The sequence below is a fragment of the Cebus imitator genome, unplaced genomic scaffold (genome assembly GCF_001604975.1).
Source record: "Cebus imitator isolate Cc_AM_T3 unplaced genomic scaffold, Cebus_imitator-1.0 Scaffold170, whole genome shotgun sequence".
NCBI lineage: Eukaryota > Metazoa > Chordata > Mammalia > Primates > Cebidae > Cebus > Cebus imitator.
In genome coordinates this window covers 2453955-2472006 of record NW_016107485.1, presented here as the reverse complement: position 1 = coordinate 2472006, position 18052 = coordinate 2453955, and the positions used below count along the sequence as shown (strand labels likewise).

The 18052-nt window shown below is 55.4% G+C and overlaps 2 protein-coding genes across 11 annotated transcripts in view; both read right to left on the bottom strand.

The window, feature by feature from the left end:
* Positions 1-1546: 1546 nt before the first annotated feature.
* On the bottom strand, positions 1547-8906 carry CPNE6 (copine 6). 6 transcript variants are annotated; one of them, XM_037744332.1, is made up of 18 exons: positions 8662-8906; positions 8060-8174; positions 6587-6802; positions 5919-6098; positions 5466-5540; positions 5253-5327; positions 5004-5087; positions 4823-4912; positions 4355-4459; positions 4040-4126; positions 3732-3791; positions 3341-3474; positions 3209-3263; positions 3063-3114; positions 2604-2737; positions 2245-2481; positions 1867-2041; positions 1547-1746 (listed from the first exon to the last, which is right to left on the bottom strand). In XM_037744332.1, exons 3-17 carry the CDS (start codon positions 6800-6802, stop codon positions 1904-1906), a joined length of 1722 nt encoding a protein of 573 aa, XP_037600260.1. In that variant the 5' UTR covers positions 8060-8174; positions 8662-8906; the 3' UTR covers positions 1547-1746; positions 1867-1903. The 6 variants fall into 6 exon arrangements, with proteins under 6 accessions (XP_037600260.1, XP_037600263.1, XP_037600264.1 ...); XM_037744335.1 differs by having other exon boundaries at positions 6587-6787; XM_037744336.1 differs by having other exon boundaries at positions 6587-6780.
* A 1104-nt stretch (positions 8907-10010) lies between these two features.
* Positions 10011-18052, bottom strand: part of CARMIL3 (capping protein regulator and myosin 1 linker 3) — a 17339-nt gene continuing 9297 nt past the window's right edge. Inside the window, exons 27-40 of one of the 5 annotated variants that reach the window (XM_017544648.2) lie at positions 17360-17535; positions 16455-16542; positions 16181-16318; positions 15839-15902; positions 15514-15722; positions 15033-15136; positions 14107-14422; positions 13636-13764; positions 12925-12991; positions 12723-12812; positions 11030-11148; positions 10766-10946; positions 10485-10595; positions 10011-10364 (exon numbers count right to left, since the gene is read on the bottom strand). In XM_017544648.2, coding sequence (XP_017400137.1) covers positions 10336-10364; positions 10485-10595; positions 10766-10946; positions 11030-11148; positions 12723-12812; positions 12925-12991; positions 13636-13764; positions 14107-14422; positions 15033-15136; positions 15514-15722; positions 15839-15902; positions 16181-16318; positions 16455-16542; positions 17360-17535 — 1821 coding nt within the window. In that variant the 3' untranslated portion in view covers positions 10011-10335. Of the gene's footprint in view, positions 10365-10484; positions 10596-10765; positions 10947-11029; positions 11149-12722; positions 12813-12924; positions 12992-13596; positions 13765-14106; positions 14423-15032; positions 15137-15513; positions 15723-15838; positions 15903-16180; positions 16319-16454; positions 16543-17359; positions 17536-18052 lie in introns of those variants that run through there. The other 4 variants (XM_017544649.2, XM_037744330.1, XM_017544650.2 and 1 more) reach the window with 4 other exon arrangements.

The window sequence follows — 18052 nt, the reverse complement described above, 5'->3', positions numbered from 1 at the left end:
CTTTTTCTCTCACTCTGAATTTCACCTGTGTCTATCCTTGCCTGCCCTGGAGCTGTAATTCAGAGCCACTGCTTTCTGGTTCACTTTTCTTACCTGCATGGCACACAAAGGCAGACAGACCCATCTATAGGCATCTGAGCATACAACTAGGCCACATATACAGTACACATACCTGGGTCTCAGAATGATACTCCTGGGTCACCTGAATATACTTAAAAAAAAGTTGCAGGTGGATGCAGTGGCTTACACCTGTAATCCCAGCACTTTGGGAGGCCCAGCTGGGCAGATCACCTGAGGTCAGGAGTTCAAGACCAGCCTGACCAACATGGAGAAACCGCGTCTCTACTAAAAATACAAAATTAGCTGGGCTTGGTGGCGCATGCCTGTAATCCCAGCTACTCGGGAGGCTGAGGCAGGAGAATTGCTTGAACCCAGGAGGCGGAGGTTGCAGTGAGCCGAGATTGCGCCACTGCACTCCAGCCTGGCGATAGAGCAAGACTCCATCTCAAAAAAAAAAAAAAAAAAAGAGTGGTGCTTTAGGTGGGGCGCAATGGTTCATGCCTGTAATCCCAACACTTTGGGAGGCCAAGGAGGAAGTTTGAGACCAGCCTGGGCAAAATAATGAGAACGCTATCTCTACCAAAAAAAAAAATAAAATAAAATAATTCAGATGTAATGGCATTCACCTGGAGTCTCAGCTACTCAGGAGGCTAAGATGGAAGGATCACTAGAGCCCAGGAGTTCGGGGCTGCAGTGAACCATAATCATTGCCACTGCACTCCAGCCTGGGCGGCAGAGTAAGATCCTGTTTCAAGTTGTGGTTCTACCAGTTTTTTAACCCTGGGTGGGGTAAACTCAGGCCTTACCTGATCATCAGAAAAATTGTGAAAATAATGGTAACTACCTACTGAGAATAAGTGCATTTAAATAAGCACTTAACATAAAGTTGACACATGCTAAACAATAATATTTACTGTTGTTGCTGATGTGATCACTAAGTGTGTGAACGTGTGTGTATGTGTTCATGCATGGCACATCCCTGAGTCCATGAGTGTGACCCATTAAGGCCATGAACACACACATTTACACACCCAGGAAACCAGGCTGTACAGGCCTTAGATGCCCCACTATGTTCCCAACTCACTAGCAGACCTGCTGCCCTCCTTCAGTACCCCCAGCACCCGTTCTAGGCCTGCCCCACAGCTGTGTGGGGGCTGGGGTTCAGCTCCTGGAAGACTTAGCAGGGCCTCTCTGGAGACAGCTATAAGAAAGCATCAGCCTGCCCCTGTGACAGCCCCTAATTATCCCCCTAGCTTCTGTAATTAACCCCCATGGTGCCCAGACCCCCTGGGGTTGGGAGGTGAGGATCGGGATTCCTCAGACCCCACTGGCACATAGTTGGGGTAAGACTGCAGAGACAGCAGACTCCCTGGGTAGCGCTGGCTCAGATTTTGAAAGGTGCTGGTCCTCATTTCTTATGGTGTGTGTCGGGGGGTGCTGCAGGCTGCCCAGTGGGCATCTGAGGCATGATGGTTAGAGGTTGAGGTGCTAGGAGCGGTTCTCTTTATTAACGGCCAGAAAGTCAGGATCACCCAAAGAAGTCACTGAGGGGCCACAGCATTAAAGGGTATGGGGTTTGGAGAGATGGGAGCAGGGCCCACCACTCACGTCCAGGACCCAAGGGGCACAGCTGGTCCAAGAGGTGGAGGCATTGGTCACTGGAGTCAGGAGGGTCAGGACAGGCACCTGGGAGGGGGTGGGAGAGTCATAAGCACTCTCTTCTACACTACATCCAGCCTAGATGGGCTCTACCAAGCCCTACTTTGCACCCTCTATGTCCACTCCTTTGGGCCCCCCAGGACTCACTGAGAGGCTGAGGGAATGTCGGTCCGGAGGGTGGCAGTCACGGGCTAGGGCTGGGAGTCGTGGCCAGTGTGCAGGGCCTGGGAGCCCCGGGGCTGATGCCCTGGCTGGCGTAGTACTCCACCACCTGCCGCGGCACCTCCGCCAGGACACACTTGGCGAGTGCAGAGGGAGCAGCCTGGGGGTGGGAACAGCGATGTGGTTAGGGGTGGGAGGAAGAGTAGGGGAGGCAGGGTCAGCTGAGGGAGGGGTAGGGCTTCAGGGTGGCCAGCTGGGCTCCATCCTCCTTAGCAGGACATCAAATGGTGGAAGATGAAGGTCAGATTTGGGGACATGAGAAACCAGGGAGTCCTTCAGCCAGAAGGGGCCCAGGGGACTTACATCCTTGAAGTCTCGGAAGGGCACGAACTGGACAATGTCTCGGGCTGCAGGCATCCCTCGGGGGCAGCGCAAGGGTCCGTCATCGCCATCCAGCAGTCGCATGTCGGAGAAGTCAGCATTGCCCACACCCACGATGATGATGGACATGGGCAGGCGGGAGGCACGCACGATGGCAGCTCGGGTCTCGGCCATGTCACTCACCACACCGTCAGTGAGCACCAGCAGCACCGAGTATTTCTGAGGGCCAGCAGAGAGGGCGGAAGGGTTGGCTTTGTGTGCAAGGGTGTTGACACCATTTCCACCAATGTGCAGGCCCTGGCCTGGCACCACTTGAAGACACATGGGGTAGCTCCTCTTACCGTGGCTTGGCCGGTGCTCTGCTCCCGCTGGGCTGGCTCAGCCACACGGTTGATGATAGGGGCCACGTTGGTGGGGCCATAGAGCTGGATCTGGGGCAGGCAACGACGGTAGGAGGCGATGACCCCTGAGATCTCTGTGGGTGAAGAGAAGTGGTGAAAGCTGGTAAAAATGAGCAAGGGACCCTCCTGACACTCCTCAAAGCAAGGAAGTGCATCCAGGTCTGAGGACTGCCATCCCCCTTGAGTTACTTCACTGAGCAGTGGGAGAGTTGGATAGTCCCTTGGTGGGGAGAGCTTGGGGGGCAGATGCAGGGCCTTGGCCCTGGAAGCCTCACCTGATGCAGACAGGTCTGGGATGGGTGGAAGGGACAGGGAGCTGGGCCCCTGGAAATAGAGCCTGTTCTCCTGTGTGGGGTGTGTCTGGGGGGAGACGGGGCAGGTGAAAATCTCCCCTCTTACCTTCACATTCAGGATTTTCCGGGTCAAAGTTGATAGCAAAGTCATGGGACACCTGCGCAGGCAAGGCAGGAGCTGTGAGGGCCTGCCTTTCCTTCCTGTCTGACAAGCCCCACCCCCATCTCTTTCCTTCTCTCACATCAGCCTACCTCAAAGTTGGGGGGGATTCGAGCCCCAAAGCCAAAAGCTGGGAACCGCTTATCACTGGGGAGAAGAAAAGGCTGTGGGGTCCATCGGGCAAGGCCTCCCTGCCTGTTCCCTCCCACCCCACTTCCTCCTACCTGTCATAGTCCTGGCAGATGCCTCCCACTGCACGCAGGGCCTGCAGGTAGTGGTTGGGCTGTCGAGGGCTGAGGCAGTGCAGGGACTGGCTGCTCCTCGGGTCCCCATTGGAGGCGGTGAAGTCGATGGCCACCTGGGTGGGGTGCGGGTGGGAAAAAGGCCATGGCAGCCCTGAGAGCCACCAGGGAGCCTAGGCCAGAGCTGGATCTGGATAGAGGACTAGGATGAGTGTGGGCAAGGCTACACGTGGCTGTTTTGTGATCCGAGGGCATAAGCTGACAATGCCAAGGCTTATTAGCAGCCCAAGTGGAGGCAGTGGAGATTCTCCTTCCCTTCTTTATGCACTCAGCCCCTCCCTCTTGCCTGTGTGTCCACCCTCTGGGTCTTTACCGTGAAGCTGATCTGGCAGCCACCCATGATGTAATCCAGGAAGGTGTGCACTTTCTCTACCTGGAGGTAGGGAGAAGGGTAAGGCGAGGGGATAGGGTGGTCCTTTGAGGAGGGAGCTTGGGTAGGGCTTCAGTGGGGAACATGCGGGAGCCAGAGTTTTTTGGGTTGCAGTTGGGGGTGAGATAGGGCTAGGATTTCTAGTTCCCAGAAGCAGAGAAACTGGTCTTTGAAACAAGGGAAGGGTTGACTCTGAGAGTATGGTAGGGGCAGGGGCTGGGGTAAGGGTTGAAGCAGGAAGTAAAATTTACCGCGCACTGCGCCAGCACTACTGTCCCTGAGCTCTTGTAATTCTTCTTCTTGTCCCGATACTTGGGGTTGATACAGTCCCACTGCATCTAGACCCCACCCCACAAGCTCAGGGTCACAAGTCCATTAGGTGACCCCTCTTTCCCCCTTCCAGCAGAGCCTCCCAGAGCAAGATCCCCATGGCTCTATCCTTCAGCTAAGGCCAGGTGCTTTCCACCCTCTCCACCTACTATCACCTATAGTGATCTCTTCAGCATCACCCTCAGGATTCTCCCAGGGATCTGGGTGGGATTCTGGGGGTGGGATATTTGTGGCACCTCCTGCCCAGGGTTTGCCGTCCCTTCCTGCATCTCCTGGAAAGTGCTGGTGAACTCGCCGATGAAGTCATGCTTCCCACTGGAATCATAGTCATACACCAGGAACTGAGAAGACAGGGGGAGGGGTGGGGTCAGGTTGGAGATGCTCTGCGGTGTTCATGGGGGGCAGGGGGACTCAGGAAGGTAAGGGCCTCATGGTCTCGAGGTCCAAACAGATATCCTCAACTTGCCCAGAGAGGCCACCTGCTGAACTTTGCTCTTTGGCTCAATCTGCCAGGGACTTTGGCCACTGATAACAGGCACACATGTGGGAAGTTTAACACTGAGCTGTGACCTGTTATTTATCCCACAGTGGGATGTGCTTATCACATTGGGGAGAGGAGGGAGGCTTGCTGCATGCAGGGGAAAGGTCTTAGACAGCAGGTTGGTTCCTCTAAGCAGGCTGTGCTGGCTTGGTTGGGATTTCACCTTGAGAGGTCGGTGGACATCACAGCTGCATAGGGAATGCAGGGACAGGCGGAACGGCTCCCAGCTGGGGTTCAGGTTGTTCTTCACCACCTTGGAGAGGCACCAAGCGGCTGGTCAGCCCCTGTCTGGGTTTTCTTATTTTGCTCTCCCTCCCTTCATCCCCATAGCCCCAGGCACCAACCTCAGTTCTCCAGACCAGCTGATCACTTTGGTCCCCGTTGGTCTTATAAATTTCCATGAAAGGGTCAGACTTGCTGAACAGATCCTGAAAATACAGGAGAAAGGGCCCCTTAGGCTGGTGAGAGTTGCAAGGAGGGCGGAGGAGGGACTCACATTGGGAAGGGAGCAGGCCTGGGCTTCTGGGATCCGTCTTGAGTGGGAGGCCTAGGATGGACAGGGAAGTTGGGGGCCTGGACTCTGGGGTTCCAACCTTGTTGTCCAGCTTGTGGGCTCTGAAGGTGAGTTGCACATAGTCGTTTGTGCCAGATACCTCCTCGGCCACGATCTGCAAGGGAGATACAAGTGGCAGGACTCACCCACCCCCTTTCCCTTAGGTGGGGGTGGTGCTGGGCATGATGTCACCATGGGTGTCCATGCAGGGGCATTGAATGCCAGGACCAAGAGTATGGGTGATCTTGCCTACCGTGATGGTGGACTTGCCCGCAGTCTTCCCATTCTTCAGCAGTAATGGCTTAGTGACCTTGGTTTGTGATACAATCTAGGGATGGAGGTGGAGGGAGACCCAGCTGTGACATCCCCATCTGCCTCCGCCACTTACAAGGGATGGAATAATAAATGTTCTTTGAGTGTCCGCAAGGGTTGGCATTTTAACCTGGGCTAGAGTTGGGCTCAATTTTTACAACAGCCTGAAGAGGGGAGCACTCTGATGACTACCCCATTTTTTAGATAGGAAAACTAAGACTCAGAGAGGTTAAGTATCTTTCCTGAGGCTGCACAGCTAGTGAGCGGCAGAGATGTGGGAGCCACGGCTGAATTGAACTAGCTGTAGAGCTCATACTGTCTCTTATTTTGGCTTCCAGAGGCAAAATCTGATGGAGGTAGGGTAGGGTGGGGTGGGGAGGCTGGGAATGCAGACCTGGCCCAAGGTGCACTCCGTAGAACCGAGGAAGGTATCATTTCTGGGGCTGGTGGCTCCATCCTCAGCATCAAACACGTGGAACTGCAGGGGCTGCTTCTCCTCAAAAAAATACTCGAGGGCCAGCACCCGGGAGAAGACAGGGCTGGAACAGGAGCGAAGCACCTCCGTGCGCTCCACCTGTGGTGGTGGTTGAGGGGAGGTGAGGGCTGTCTGGGAACCAAGGATACTTTTCCCTGCCCTAGACTGCCCTTGTCATGCCAGCTCTTCTTAGACCCCCACATCACCAGCAACCAGCTCTTCTCTTCTTAAGCTGATCCCTGAGCTTGGGGTGCTGCCTGCCCACTGGACCCTCTGTGTCTGTCCTCCCCCAAAGTGGTATGTCCATTTCCAGGAGGATGTGACAGTTACTGTACCTCCGTCAAAACTGGGACCTTTCTCTGGTTGGGTATCCTCTGCGCTATCATGAGGCCTTTGGGAGCAACCCTACTGCCTCTGGGGCAATCTCAGGACCCTCTGGGACTCCATCTCCAAGGTTACCCAAACGGCCTGGAAAAGGTGTCCAGGAGTCCACACATTTCCCTGCAAGGCTTTCACTGGTCCCACCCAGCCTCCCTCCTTCCCAACTTAACCCAGGTTAGTTAAGGAGAAACCTGAGCTGCTCTCACCTCCACCCACTGCTCATCAGAGTAGAGCTTGAGCAGCACGCAGGGGTGGGGTTTGGTGAGTGTGTCCCGGTCCAGGAGGCCATGGCAGGACACCCGCAGCTCCACCCGAGAGGCCCCCAGCGTCATGGTTGGGGGCTCAGGCACCCATCCCATCTCAGGGTCCGACATGTCACTGTGGGGACAGAGCAGGTGGCCTGGACCCTGGAAAGGGAACATCTGCCAGCAGAGGGGTCTATCCTCTGGTGTCCCTGGGCCCCACCCCTTAACCTCCTTCCCTAGACCCTGGGAACAGACCTCCTGCTTCTCCTGCCCTCTGCTTGGCTTCACCAGAGCTCTGAGCAGGGGAGGGCAGAGGACCTGAGCCTCCGACTCCTGCACAGAAGCTCTGTGCTGCTGGCCTGGGTATGTGTGGATGGGGTTGGAGAGGGCTGAAGGGTTGGGGTGGGGATGTTCCTGGCAGTCTTGGCTCGTAGGCCATCGATTGAGCTACACTTTCTGCTGCCTCAGCACCTTCTGCTATTTCCCGACTGGTATTGGAGCCAGCACCGCACTCAGTCTTGGCACAAGGGACCTAAACTAGGGCAAGGGGGTGGGGTAGGGGCTGAAGAGGTCCTTGGGGTCTGAAGAGGACGGGCCTCTGGAGTGGAGTCTGCAGTGGGCAGGAGACAGTTTGGAAGGTCCCCTGCTGGGCTATCCCTATCCACTCCCTACCCCTACTCCCCTCCTGGCTAGCTGATGGAAAAGGACGGGTGGTGGGCTGGGGAGGCAGGACCAGCGTTCTGCTGAAGGCTCCTTCAGGCTCCTGGCAGGAGCTCCAACTATGACAAGCCTCACATCCCTCCCCACCTCCCCTGTTTTCACACTTCTTGGCAGCACTGGCACTGTCTCTTAGCGACAGGATTTTTGGGGAGTCGAGGCTCCCTCCATGCTGCCCGTGGGATGCACGCATGCTACCTTCCCCCAGCAGTGGTTCCAAGCCTTGGGCTGAAGCAGGCAGGGGTATGCCGGCCCGAGCTCATGGCCGGTCAGTCCATCTATCTGTGTCTGTACAGATCTCAGGGTGAGGCTGTCTGATCCCATGTCATGCTTCCCCGAGTGAGTGTGCTTTGGTGTGTTTGAATGCCCCACCCTCTGTGTCTGTCTTCCCCGGGTGTCGTGTGTCCGTTTCCAGAGGGTGTGACAGTTCCTGTACCTCCCTCAGAATTGGGACCTTTCTCTGGCTGGGCATCGACCTCCCCACAATGTGTGCCTTTCTGGATATGTGAGGGTGGGTCTAGGCTGGGGGAGGGGGGTCTCTGCCTTCCAGCGACAAGTCTTCCAGTTCTTGGGGGTCCCCTGAAATAAGCAGGGGCTTGTGGTGGTGAAGGGATTGGGCAGGGCTGGGATCTCTCTGGGGGCTCCAGGAGATGTTGTTATGGAGACGGGCAAGCTGGGCTGGGCTGGGGCTGGGCCGGGGAGGAAGGGTGGGCTCACCTGGGCTCTCGGTCAGGGGCTCCTCTCTCCAGCTCTCTGGCCCTGGCCCTGACTCCCTTGCTGCTCCAGCCGCTGGCGCCGGCTCCGGCTCTGGCTCTGCTGCTATTTATGGGGCCTGGATGGGGAGGGGTGGGGGGGGCGCAGCACCAGCTCCCCCCGCACAGATGGATTGGGAGGGAGAAGAGGGAAGGGGCAGGGCCACAGCCTCAGAGGGAGCCACAGAACCAGGGGAGGAGGGCGAGCTGAGGGTGGCTCGGAGGCAGGACCCCCATAGAAACAGTGACACACATCTTCCCCTTCACACCACACCCACACCCAGGATCACAGAGATGCGCACATTGCAGTGGTGCATCACATACACATTCACACAGAGGAACGATGGCGACACATGCACCCACGGCTCACAGGCTCACACATATCTTGACACACACAGGCGCCAATACATAAACTCACTGTGACACCATGACAGTTACAGCCCCCCCGCAGATACACATTGGGAAACATACCCCTTCTCACATCACTTTCAACATTGTTACACTAGCTAAGGATATCTGCAGTCACATACAGGAATGCTGGGCTGTCCTTGTCACACATGTACTCACATTAACCCGGAATACAGCCGAATGTAGATCTTCCCGGGCTTCTTAAAAACCATCACATACCTTACTGGACGTCATCGCTTTGAGAATGGTGTCCAGTTCCCTAGCCACCATTTTATAAGGAGACACAGGAAATGGACATAATTGCTTAAGGACACCCAACCTCATATCCTGGTCACATGAGGGCATGTGCTGAAGGACTGACTCCTAAGGCTTCTTCCCGGTGCCACAATGTACCCAACACCCCCTGAGATTCAACGCATATGGCCTTATCCTTGTGGGAGGGGCTGTGCCATGCACAGATCTTAAGGAAACAAAACAAGTCATTCCTGGTGAAATCAGTAAGGAAGGGAAGTAAACAGTTGCCTGGGGAGCTGCAAACCACACGTGAAGACATTTGGGCACATTGTAGCCTGTGATGAGTATGCAAGAGCATTTACCTTCACCCTCCATCCCCTTAAGCTGCTCCTGTATTAATGTAGCAGCTGTTTACCAAGCATCTCCTGGATGTCAGGCACTGTGCCAGGTGCTGGGGCTACACAGATGATTAAGACACAGCCTCTGCCCTTAGGGGAGGCAGATGTATATGGAACAGGGGGACAGAGACCGGATAAGCCAATACACCAATGCAATTAAGTGTGACAGGTGCAATGTTACAGACCTGCTCAGGATGCAGTGGGAGCTCATTAAGGGAGGGGTGCAATATGGATGAGTGGGGAAGGCATTAGGAAGGGCTTCACAGAGGAAGAGGCTTTTGAATGGGGTCTTGAATGCCAAAATAGTATTTGCTAGGACACCATGGGAGACAGCACTTTAGTTGTTGACCTTCTCATGCCACAGAGACTTCTGTTCACCTACAAGCCACTCTGTTATTGAGAATTCTGACTAGTGAGGGTGCCCCCAGGACGACACAACATCATATAATTCCCCCATTAGTGTGCATGCACATGTAAACACACACACACACACACACACATGCACACACAGACACACGCACACACACAACACACACACACACACACTGCTCCTCAGTGTCCTTCTGGTACACCGGGGCTTCCAATCCCATTACACCTCCAAAAGCTGGACAGACACTGGTGCTGGTTTCTGTCCTTTTGGTTCCTTCTCCAGACGGCTCAGCCTTGACCCTGTGTATAACACCCACTTTGGCTTGGAGACTTAGTCCCCTTCTCTCGGCAGTTGTTTTTTAATCCTGCTCCTCTCAGAACCCCAGGTCTATCCCTGTGGGATGTTTCTCACTTTTCCCCACTGTGGCCAAGCTCTGAGGGTTTGTGGGAAGGAAGCAGATGGTGGAGGCCGTGAATGGGGAAGATAGCAGAGACTTGAGGCAGGCAGTGATTTTGTTTTTTTATTCTATACAAGTGGGGTGAGAGTCCCTGGGGATAGAGGGACAGTGATCTGCCCTCCCGGGGGAGGAGACAGGCCCCTACCCCGAAGCTCTCTGCAGAGAGAGGAATCAAGGCAGGTATTGAGAGCCTCCATCTCTCCAGGTGGCTCCCTCTCTTCTAGTCCCTGCCTCCAGCTCCCCCATGCCTGGTCCTGCTGTCTTGCTCCTGTAGGACAGGGGCTGGCAGGGGGCCCTGGGGGGCTGGGGGTAGATAGGGGTCCGAGTCCTTGTGAGGCACATGTCGAGGGCTGAGGAGGGTGTTGTGGCAGCTGTCAGTCTGTTCCTGGCTCACTGGTTCCTGCTGGGGACAAATCCAGGGAGCCCTGTTTCCTGGGCAGGGACAAGTGGCCACCTGGCATTGGGGGTGGGGGTTGTTGGACAGATAGGTGGGAAGGGGGAACAACCCTCTCACCACCAGTACCTGTGGGGTCAGGGGGCGGTCTTCTATCAGGTTCCAGCTTGTCACAGGACTGTGCCCGCCGTGTCCTCTTGGGCTTCAGGGGGGCAGTCCGCCGGCCTGGATCAGGGGGCCCTGAAATAACAGTCAAAGCAGGCCTAGCACAGGAGGGGGGCTCAGGCTGGGATGCTCATCCAGGCTGTGACTCCTGGTTGTCACTCATTCCATGCTCTGGAAGAGGACCTGATGTGCGCAGCAAAGTCCTAGAGGTGCCCCGAGCCCCCCACTCAGCCAGGGTGGCTGACCTTGGACTTCGGGCTCCTCTTGGTCTTGCTGTGAACCCAGCCTTAGCCGGGGTTTGTTGACTCCTGGAGCTGCACCCCCAGCCTCAGCTTCCTCCCTGACCCCTGGCTCCTGGGGAGGCTGGCGGCCCCTGGGCACAGCCACTGGCTTGGGAGGCTGTGGAGCTAGAGGGGGGTCCTGTAGCTGGTGGAGGAAGGAAGATGCTGGCTCAGTTAGTCCCTTTTCCTCATCAAAGTGCCTCCCCTGCCCGCCTTGCCGGCCCTCACCTTGGCATTCCTAGTTGGAAGTGTCCTCTCTGGGAAGAGGGTCCCCTCCTTCTCCTCTTCCCCATCTTGTGAGGCTGGGCTGGGGCTCTGGCAGCTGTGGTTGGGGGCATACTCTTCAGCTGGGGATGGGAGAGAGGAGAAGCTGCAGGAAAAGGCATTCTTGCATAGCCCTTCCCTGTCTCAATCCAGTGAAGCCCTGGAGGCCAGGACTTTCTCCCTCCAAGCCCACTTTCTCCTGTGTCTCTGCCTTTCATGTGCCTTTCTATGCCCATGTTCCTTAGCCCTTGTTTCCCAGGGTCATCCTGAAGCCATCCCCTCTGGAGGGGACTCTGGCCTAGCTGTCCCTCTTGCAGAGCAGTGCCTGAACCCTTTCCTGCTGGGGCAGAGCCAGGGCTCAGGGCCTGCTGGGTCCACAGGCATGGCTGCCCATCGAGGCTGCAGTGCCCTGGGGGCTCTGCCAAGGCTGCAACCTGGCATTCCCAGAACTCTGTGTGAAAGTATGATTTAGATGGAGAGGTGCCCTGGCACACTCGTCTCCCGCCCCTGTGGCCTTTACGCAACATGAGCCTGTGGGTCTGACACTGGAAAGCGTTGTCTGCGTGTGGATATGTGAGGTGTGTGTGCAGTGGGGCAACTGACTATTGTGGTTTCCTTAATGAAAGATGGAGCCCTACTTTGGGTGCTTTAATTAGCCTGCGTGTGGGATGGAAAAAATCAGCCAAGATGTCCCCAGTCCTGGGCTGGCCTTGGAGGAGGAGGCAAGGGCACGGGCACTCCAAGTTTCAGGATGGCCTGGTTCTGCACTACAGGGGAGAGGGGCAGATGCAGAATGGGTGGGATGGGACAGTGGGGAGCATGTGGCCTGAGCCAGACCAGCCTGCTTAGCTCTTAGCTCTTTCTGGCCCTTACGCCCTAGGCTGGTGGTGGGAGTGGAAGAGGCTGAGGGGGTGTCTCCATCTATACAGAGGTTTTGTCTATGTCAGTATTGCTGGAGGGTCACAGTCCAGGCCTTTGGCAAGTGAAGTTGATGCTGAGCTGACCAGCTTTTCTTTAGTGGCTCCCTAAATGGAAGGTGCTCTGAAGCCAGCAGAAGGGAAGTGTCGTGCCTGGGGTAATCCCCAGTCCCCTCCCTTTTATTCCTCCAGTCATGGAGCCAGAAAGTAAATGACTTGTTTAAGATCGTGGGTGGCTGAGGAAGACTAATACCACAGGTTTCTGACCTCCGAGGCAGAGATCTTGCCCATGTTTGGGGCACATTTCTGTGTGAGCTGAGGGTGAGTTGTTGAGTGACATCTGGAGGAGGCTGGAATGTGTGAGGTGGGCTTGGCATAGCTGATACTTGCTGGCAGTTTGACTTGCTCACCCTCTTCCCAGCAAGGTATAGAGAGAAGCCTTCTCTACAGAGGGTACCACTGTGCTGATGGTGACCAGAGGCTGCAGCTGCCCTAGAGAATTCACCAGAGCCATCCTGTCTGCTAACACTGGAGAATCTGCTTTTGTTCTGTAGAAGCTTTGTTTGGATTGGGTTGTCTCTTTTGGATGTAGCTTTTACATATCCTTAAACATTTTCACTGTGCTGACTTCTCGCTGCCCCACCTTGGCCATAAGTTCCCCAGCACAGAAGCCATGGCTTCTGTTTCTTTGGATATACCCTGGGCTTTCAGTACTGCTGCCCAAAAGAGACTTTCCATACCTATGTGCCACGTAGCCTCTGCTCGGCGCATGGCGCTGAAGCTTGGTTTGGTGCTTTGGGGTGGTGGTGGGGGCTTCCAGGCTCCAGGCCCTGGAGTAGAGAGAAGGGATGAGAAAGAGGGAAGGAGAAATGAATAAGGTAGATTAGGAGGGGTCCCTGAGAAGAGGGGTCAAAGGAAGGGCTTGAATATGACCGTTCTTACCTGCATCATCCGAAGAGCGCCGTTTCTGCCAGGTCTGGGTGCTGCCCTCCTGGTCTGGGCCTGGGCCCTGAAAGAACAGTGGGTCAGGCCGTAAGAAAGTCTCCTCCATGGCAGGACTGCAGCTGACATAGGGCTTCTGCTCTAGCATCTCCACATCATCCTCATGTCATTAGTCCATAGACACTTAAGCTGTTTCCCAAAGAGTGGCACGCGTACCTCCCCAGGGGCACAAGAAATGCTTACACAAATAAGTATACTTCCATCTTTATAGTTACATGTTTATTTTATGTGTAGTAGAAAAAAACATGACTCATTCAAAAAGCCTGTGATTTTAAAGATGATAATGCCTAGGTCTAACCTAAGTTAAAAAAAACGTGAGTTAATTTAAATAAAAATATTATGTAAGTAATAATTCAGGTAAAAATCAGTCACAAAGGTTATAGTTGAGTCAACATTGCTTGGGAAACAGAGCTCTAGAGGTATTTTTATAACCCCTCATTTTACAGTAAAGAAGGAGAGGCTCCAAGAGGTTAAGTGACCAGTCCAGGATTCCATGGCAGGTATGTGGTGGGGGCTGAACAGCAGCTAACATCTTCTAATTCTAAAGCATCTGTTTTCCCTACTGAGCCACCAGGGATGAGGGAGCGGGAGGAGAGGGTGGTGGACAGGTACCCTTAGGATCTACAGTTTGTTGTCCCAGGCTCCACTCACCTCTCGTTTCCCATCGAAGCTCCAACCCTTGGCTCTTTCCAACCCGGGAAGGGCGACACCGTGAACCCTTGGCTGCTGTGCTGTCCCAGGGGCTGGGCCCTCCTCCCCTGGCTCCGACCCCTCAGCGCCCTAGAACAAGGTCTCTTATTAACAGTTCCTGGTGGAAGGGGTCTCCCCAGGCTGCAAGAGAGTTGTCAGGAGGACCCCTTCCTTACGGAGCCCCGAGCCATGGGGAAGCCCTGCTGAGACCCTCTAAAGAGTCCTTCCAATGCTTGCATTCACATACAGCACTCCCAGCATGCTCTTGGCTATGATCTTAGTCCACTCTCAAGGAGAGGAGAATAGATATGACCAACATTCCCAAGAACCCTGGGTCCTAGCATTCCTCCATTAAGCTTGGGGTGGGGTAGGAGACTGGGATATGTATGGGGCAGGAAAAGGTGAAGATATAGCATCCCCTGCCTCACTTACCATCTTCCTGCGGAAGGAAGGCCCCCAGCCCCCACCAAATCCAGGGAGGAGGCTGCTGTCCTCCTCTGGGCTCCAGCAGGGAGAGGAGTTATTGCCGAGGCTTGGGGGGTCTGGGCTGGGGGGGCTCTCCTGAGTCGGGGGAGGGGGTGGGGGTGGAGGGAGGAGGAGTCCAGTGGTGGGGGACCCTGGCCCCCTGTCCCCTTTGAAGCTCCGGGGCCGGCGAAAGTGAAACAGGCCCCGGCGCCTCTTCTTCTGAAGTGGAGGCAGCGGTGGCTCCGAGAGTCCTGGCCGCATGGTCCTCAGAGTCCGGGGGTAGCTGGTAGTTGGGGTAAGTTAGTGACAAATGCCAGATGCAAGCTCAATCCTGGGTCTGCTGAACCTGCTTTCCTTTCATCTGGTCTCTCCTGCTGCACTGCAGCCCTTTCCACTTAGTTTTGAGTGGAGATGATGCCCTCGCCTTCCCTGTCCCGTTGTAATCCTCCAGTAGCCTTTTCCCTAGACTATTTCCTCCCGTCTCCTCCACCTCCCCTGCATCTCCTTTCAGCTTCTCCAAGTGACCTGGTTCCTCATGGACAGACACCGAGCAGTCAGCTGGACAGTGCGGGGAACACTACCCCCTGGGCCTGTCACCACTAATGGTATCCTGTCCCAGGGCTGCTGCCCCCCGCCTCCCTCTCATCCCCACCCGCCCCTGACCCCACTGCGGTGGTTCACTCTGGCCCCATTCTTCCCAGGTGTCCTGAGAAGATGCAGAGGCCATGGGACCTAAGGGCTGGGTAGGGAAGGATGAGAATGTGCGGAAATGTCCCATGGAGACTGGCTTTGGGCACCATTGTTATAGAGACTCCCATGGGATCTGGGAGAACACGGAGCCCTTCTAGGGCCTTGGGCCCTGCTGAAAATGGGAGTGTGTTTAGGCATCACACCTGGAACTTTCATCCATGACCCTTCGGCTGAAGAAGTCCTCCAGCCCCTCATCTAGGCGGGTGGCCAACCCATTCTCCTGACGAGTCCCAGGTGTTGACATCTGCTGGGAGGAAAGTCCTGTGGGACATCTCATCTAGGTCCGGAAGCCCCACCGCCCATCCACTCAGGGCATTCCTCTTTGGGCTTGGATATTTATGGAAATTTACACGTCGGTTCACCCAGTGTTTCCTAAGCTTGGTGTCTCTTGGTGTTCTTGGTGGCTCTATCCTTCACCAAAATAAGAATGGCACTGCCTGGCAGACAAAGATTTCTTATGTGTGACAAGGCCTGACTCTCATACAAACTGGATAATCCCCCATCTGTTCACTGGCATGCCTGGGCTCCTGCCTGTCCCTGGCATTTGGGTCCTAAAAGTAAAACCCCTGGCTCTGGCATCACACTAAGTGAAGGTGATCCTCTTGTGGGGCCTTAGGGACTCACGCTGGGCCGACCAGGTCCTGGAGGTGTGGTCCTGGGTGGGCGGGGCCTCCCTTGTGTTTGATGCCTTAGTTTGTAGCCATGAGTGGGCAGCTCAGATAGACCTTCCCAGGAGCCACTAGCTGTGGGCTGGCTGCCCCCGAGTCCTGAGAACCAGCCAGGGGGGATCCCCAGGTTCCCCAGTTGGTTTTCCATGTCCTGAGGGCTCCCACCTGCAAGGACAGCAGCATTAGAGGGACTAGCAGAGGAATGGGGAGAAAGCAGTAAAAATTCAAGGGAAAGAGGGGCTATGGAGGGTGCCCATGAGAACAGAGGCTGGGAGACTCACTGATGAAGGCAGATACTGGCCGGATCTTGCGGCAGCGTTTCTGCTTTTTGATGGCCATAGTGTCCTGCAGAAATGAAGACAAGTGGCAGGGCTAGGAACCTCACCCAGAGCTACCCACTCCTTATAAAGCCTTCTCATTTGAATCCATTCTGCCCCTCACTCCTCAGGGGGTTAAGCCATTGGGATGAAGGAAGAGATTGGGCTGGACTGGGGTTGGGGGCAGAAGGCCAGGCACAGTGAGGTGGCCAGAGGAGTCCAGAGCGGTAGAAGGGGACAGTGTTGTGCAGGTTTAAGGGCAAGGCCCAGGTTATTAAGGAGGGGAGCAGGGAGTGGGGGGCTCACAATGTTGGTCCCAAGTTCATCATCTGTGGTCTCCTCATGGTCATGGTTCCGGCCTCGGCTCCGGGAGGACAGATCCTGCCCTTGTCCTGGGCCCCCTGGTGGTTCTGACAGCGTCCTTAGCTGGGTCAGGTGCCGGGCCTGGGGAAGGGCAGGTATGAACAGGATTCCAAGGAAGGTGCCCACCTCCCAGGGCCTTGGGGGGAGGGTGATTAGGGAGACAGGATGATGTGGGGTGGAGGGCATGCCCGAGGTAGGCCAGGTTGCAGAGGCTTACCAGGCTCTTGTGGGAATGGTAGAGCTCTTGCAGGATCTCGTCCACTATGGAGTTGGTTAGGTAGGTGACGACTGAGAGCTTCACTTCACTGTGGGCACAGGTGCGGCTGCTCAGAACAGTAGCACCTAAGCCCCCAACATGGCCCCTGAGCCACTCCCTCCCACAGAGCCTGAGAGAATGGCCAGCTGGCCTGGCCTGGATGCCCATGGAGCGCATGTGGCTGCGAAAGGAGGCAGCCTAGGCTCGAGACACCCTGTTCTCAATAAGCACACATCTAGTCCCACCCTGGAGCCTCCAGCCCAACTATGTGTGGGGACAGAGGAATTAGAGGAGAAGAAGGAACAAGGGGACCCTAGGTCAGGCCCCTGGAGCCCCAGTGGAATACAGCAAGGTCACTGGGGTACCGAGTAACTAAATCCTGCTAGTTGCTACTGTGAGGGTTGAAAAGACCTCTCCTTGAGCCTGGCTGTTTCATGGGTATGTGTACTAGTTTTCCTTTGCTTTGGTGAGTGGTGGCAACCAGACCCAGAATGAAAGAACTCTAGGGGCAATGAAAACTGGGAGGAAGACAGAGCTTCCAGGTACTGAACTCAGGGACCTTTCTTTGTCCATGCCTCCGAGGGAGCATTGGTGTATTTCTCATTCCTGGTGTATGTGTGTGAGTGTGTGTGTGTGTATACCTGTGTGGGCACCACCTTGGCTCCTAAATCCCAGCTCAGCATTTAGATTTCTAGGGCAAAGACCAGTCAGACCCTAAATAGCAAGGTTGCATTTGGTTAAAGATTGATCCTTGTAATGGAGATTGTGCCATTCATTATTCATTGCTGATAGCTCTCCAGTCCCAAGTCCCTAAGTGATCTGGGCCAAATCCAGCCCAGCCCCCACCCCTGCCCTTTGCCTCTCACTCCAGCTTGTTCTGAATGTCCTGTCCTGCTTGCTCCAGCAGTGCCCCTCGGATGAAGTTCCGGGGTACAGTGACACGCTCTGCCACATTGCTCAGCATCTTGTTGTGCCCTTCTGCCACCCGCATGGCCACAGGGCATAACTCCTGTGTCAGGCTGACCATGGACTCCAGGATCACCTAGTATGGGGGAAAGGGAGGCCAGAGGCCCAAGGCAGGCAGGGTCAGGGCTGGCACCACAGGAGAAGTGACTTTCTCTATTCCAGCCCCTTATGCTGAGACTGAGGGTCCCACCTACAGTCACAAAACCATTAGTGGCAGAGCCTTGGACACTCAGGCTTCCCCACTTTCTGGTCAGTGCTCCTTCCACCCTACCATATAGACAGGGGGAGTCAGTCCAAGGATCAAAACCCAGAGGGGGGCTGGGCACAGTGGCTCACGCCTGTAATCCCAGCACTTTGGGAGGCTGAGGTAGGTGGATCACTTGAGGTCAGGAGTTCAAGACCAGTCTGGCCAACATGGTGAAACCCCATCTCTACTAAAAATACAATAACTAGCCAGGCACTGTGGCATGAGCCTGTAATCCCAGCTACTTGGGAGGCTGAGGCAGGAGAATCGCTTGAACTCGGGAGGTAGAGGTTGCACTGAGCTGAGATCACACCATTGCACTCCAGCCTGGGCGATAGAGTGAGACTGT

Excerpts from the sequence above, each read along its gene's own strand:
- CPNE6 (XM_037744332.1), bottom strand. The coding sequence starts at position 6,802 with ATGTTCCCTTTCCAGGGTCCAGGCCACCTGCTCTGTCCCCACAGTGAC. Across the intron at positions 3,792-4,039 it reads TAGTGCTGGCGCAGTGCGCG|GTAGAGAAAGTGCACACCTT; the intron begins GTAAATTTTACT and ends CCCTACCTCCAG. Across the intron at positions 3,475-3,731 it reads GCTGCCAGATCAGCTTCACG|GTGGCCATCGACTTCACCGC; the intron begins GTAAAGACCCAG and ends CACCCCACCCAG.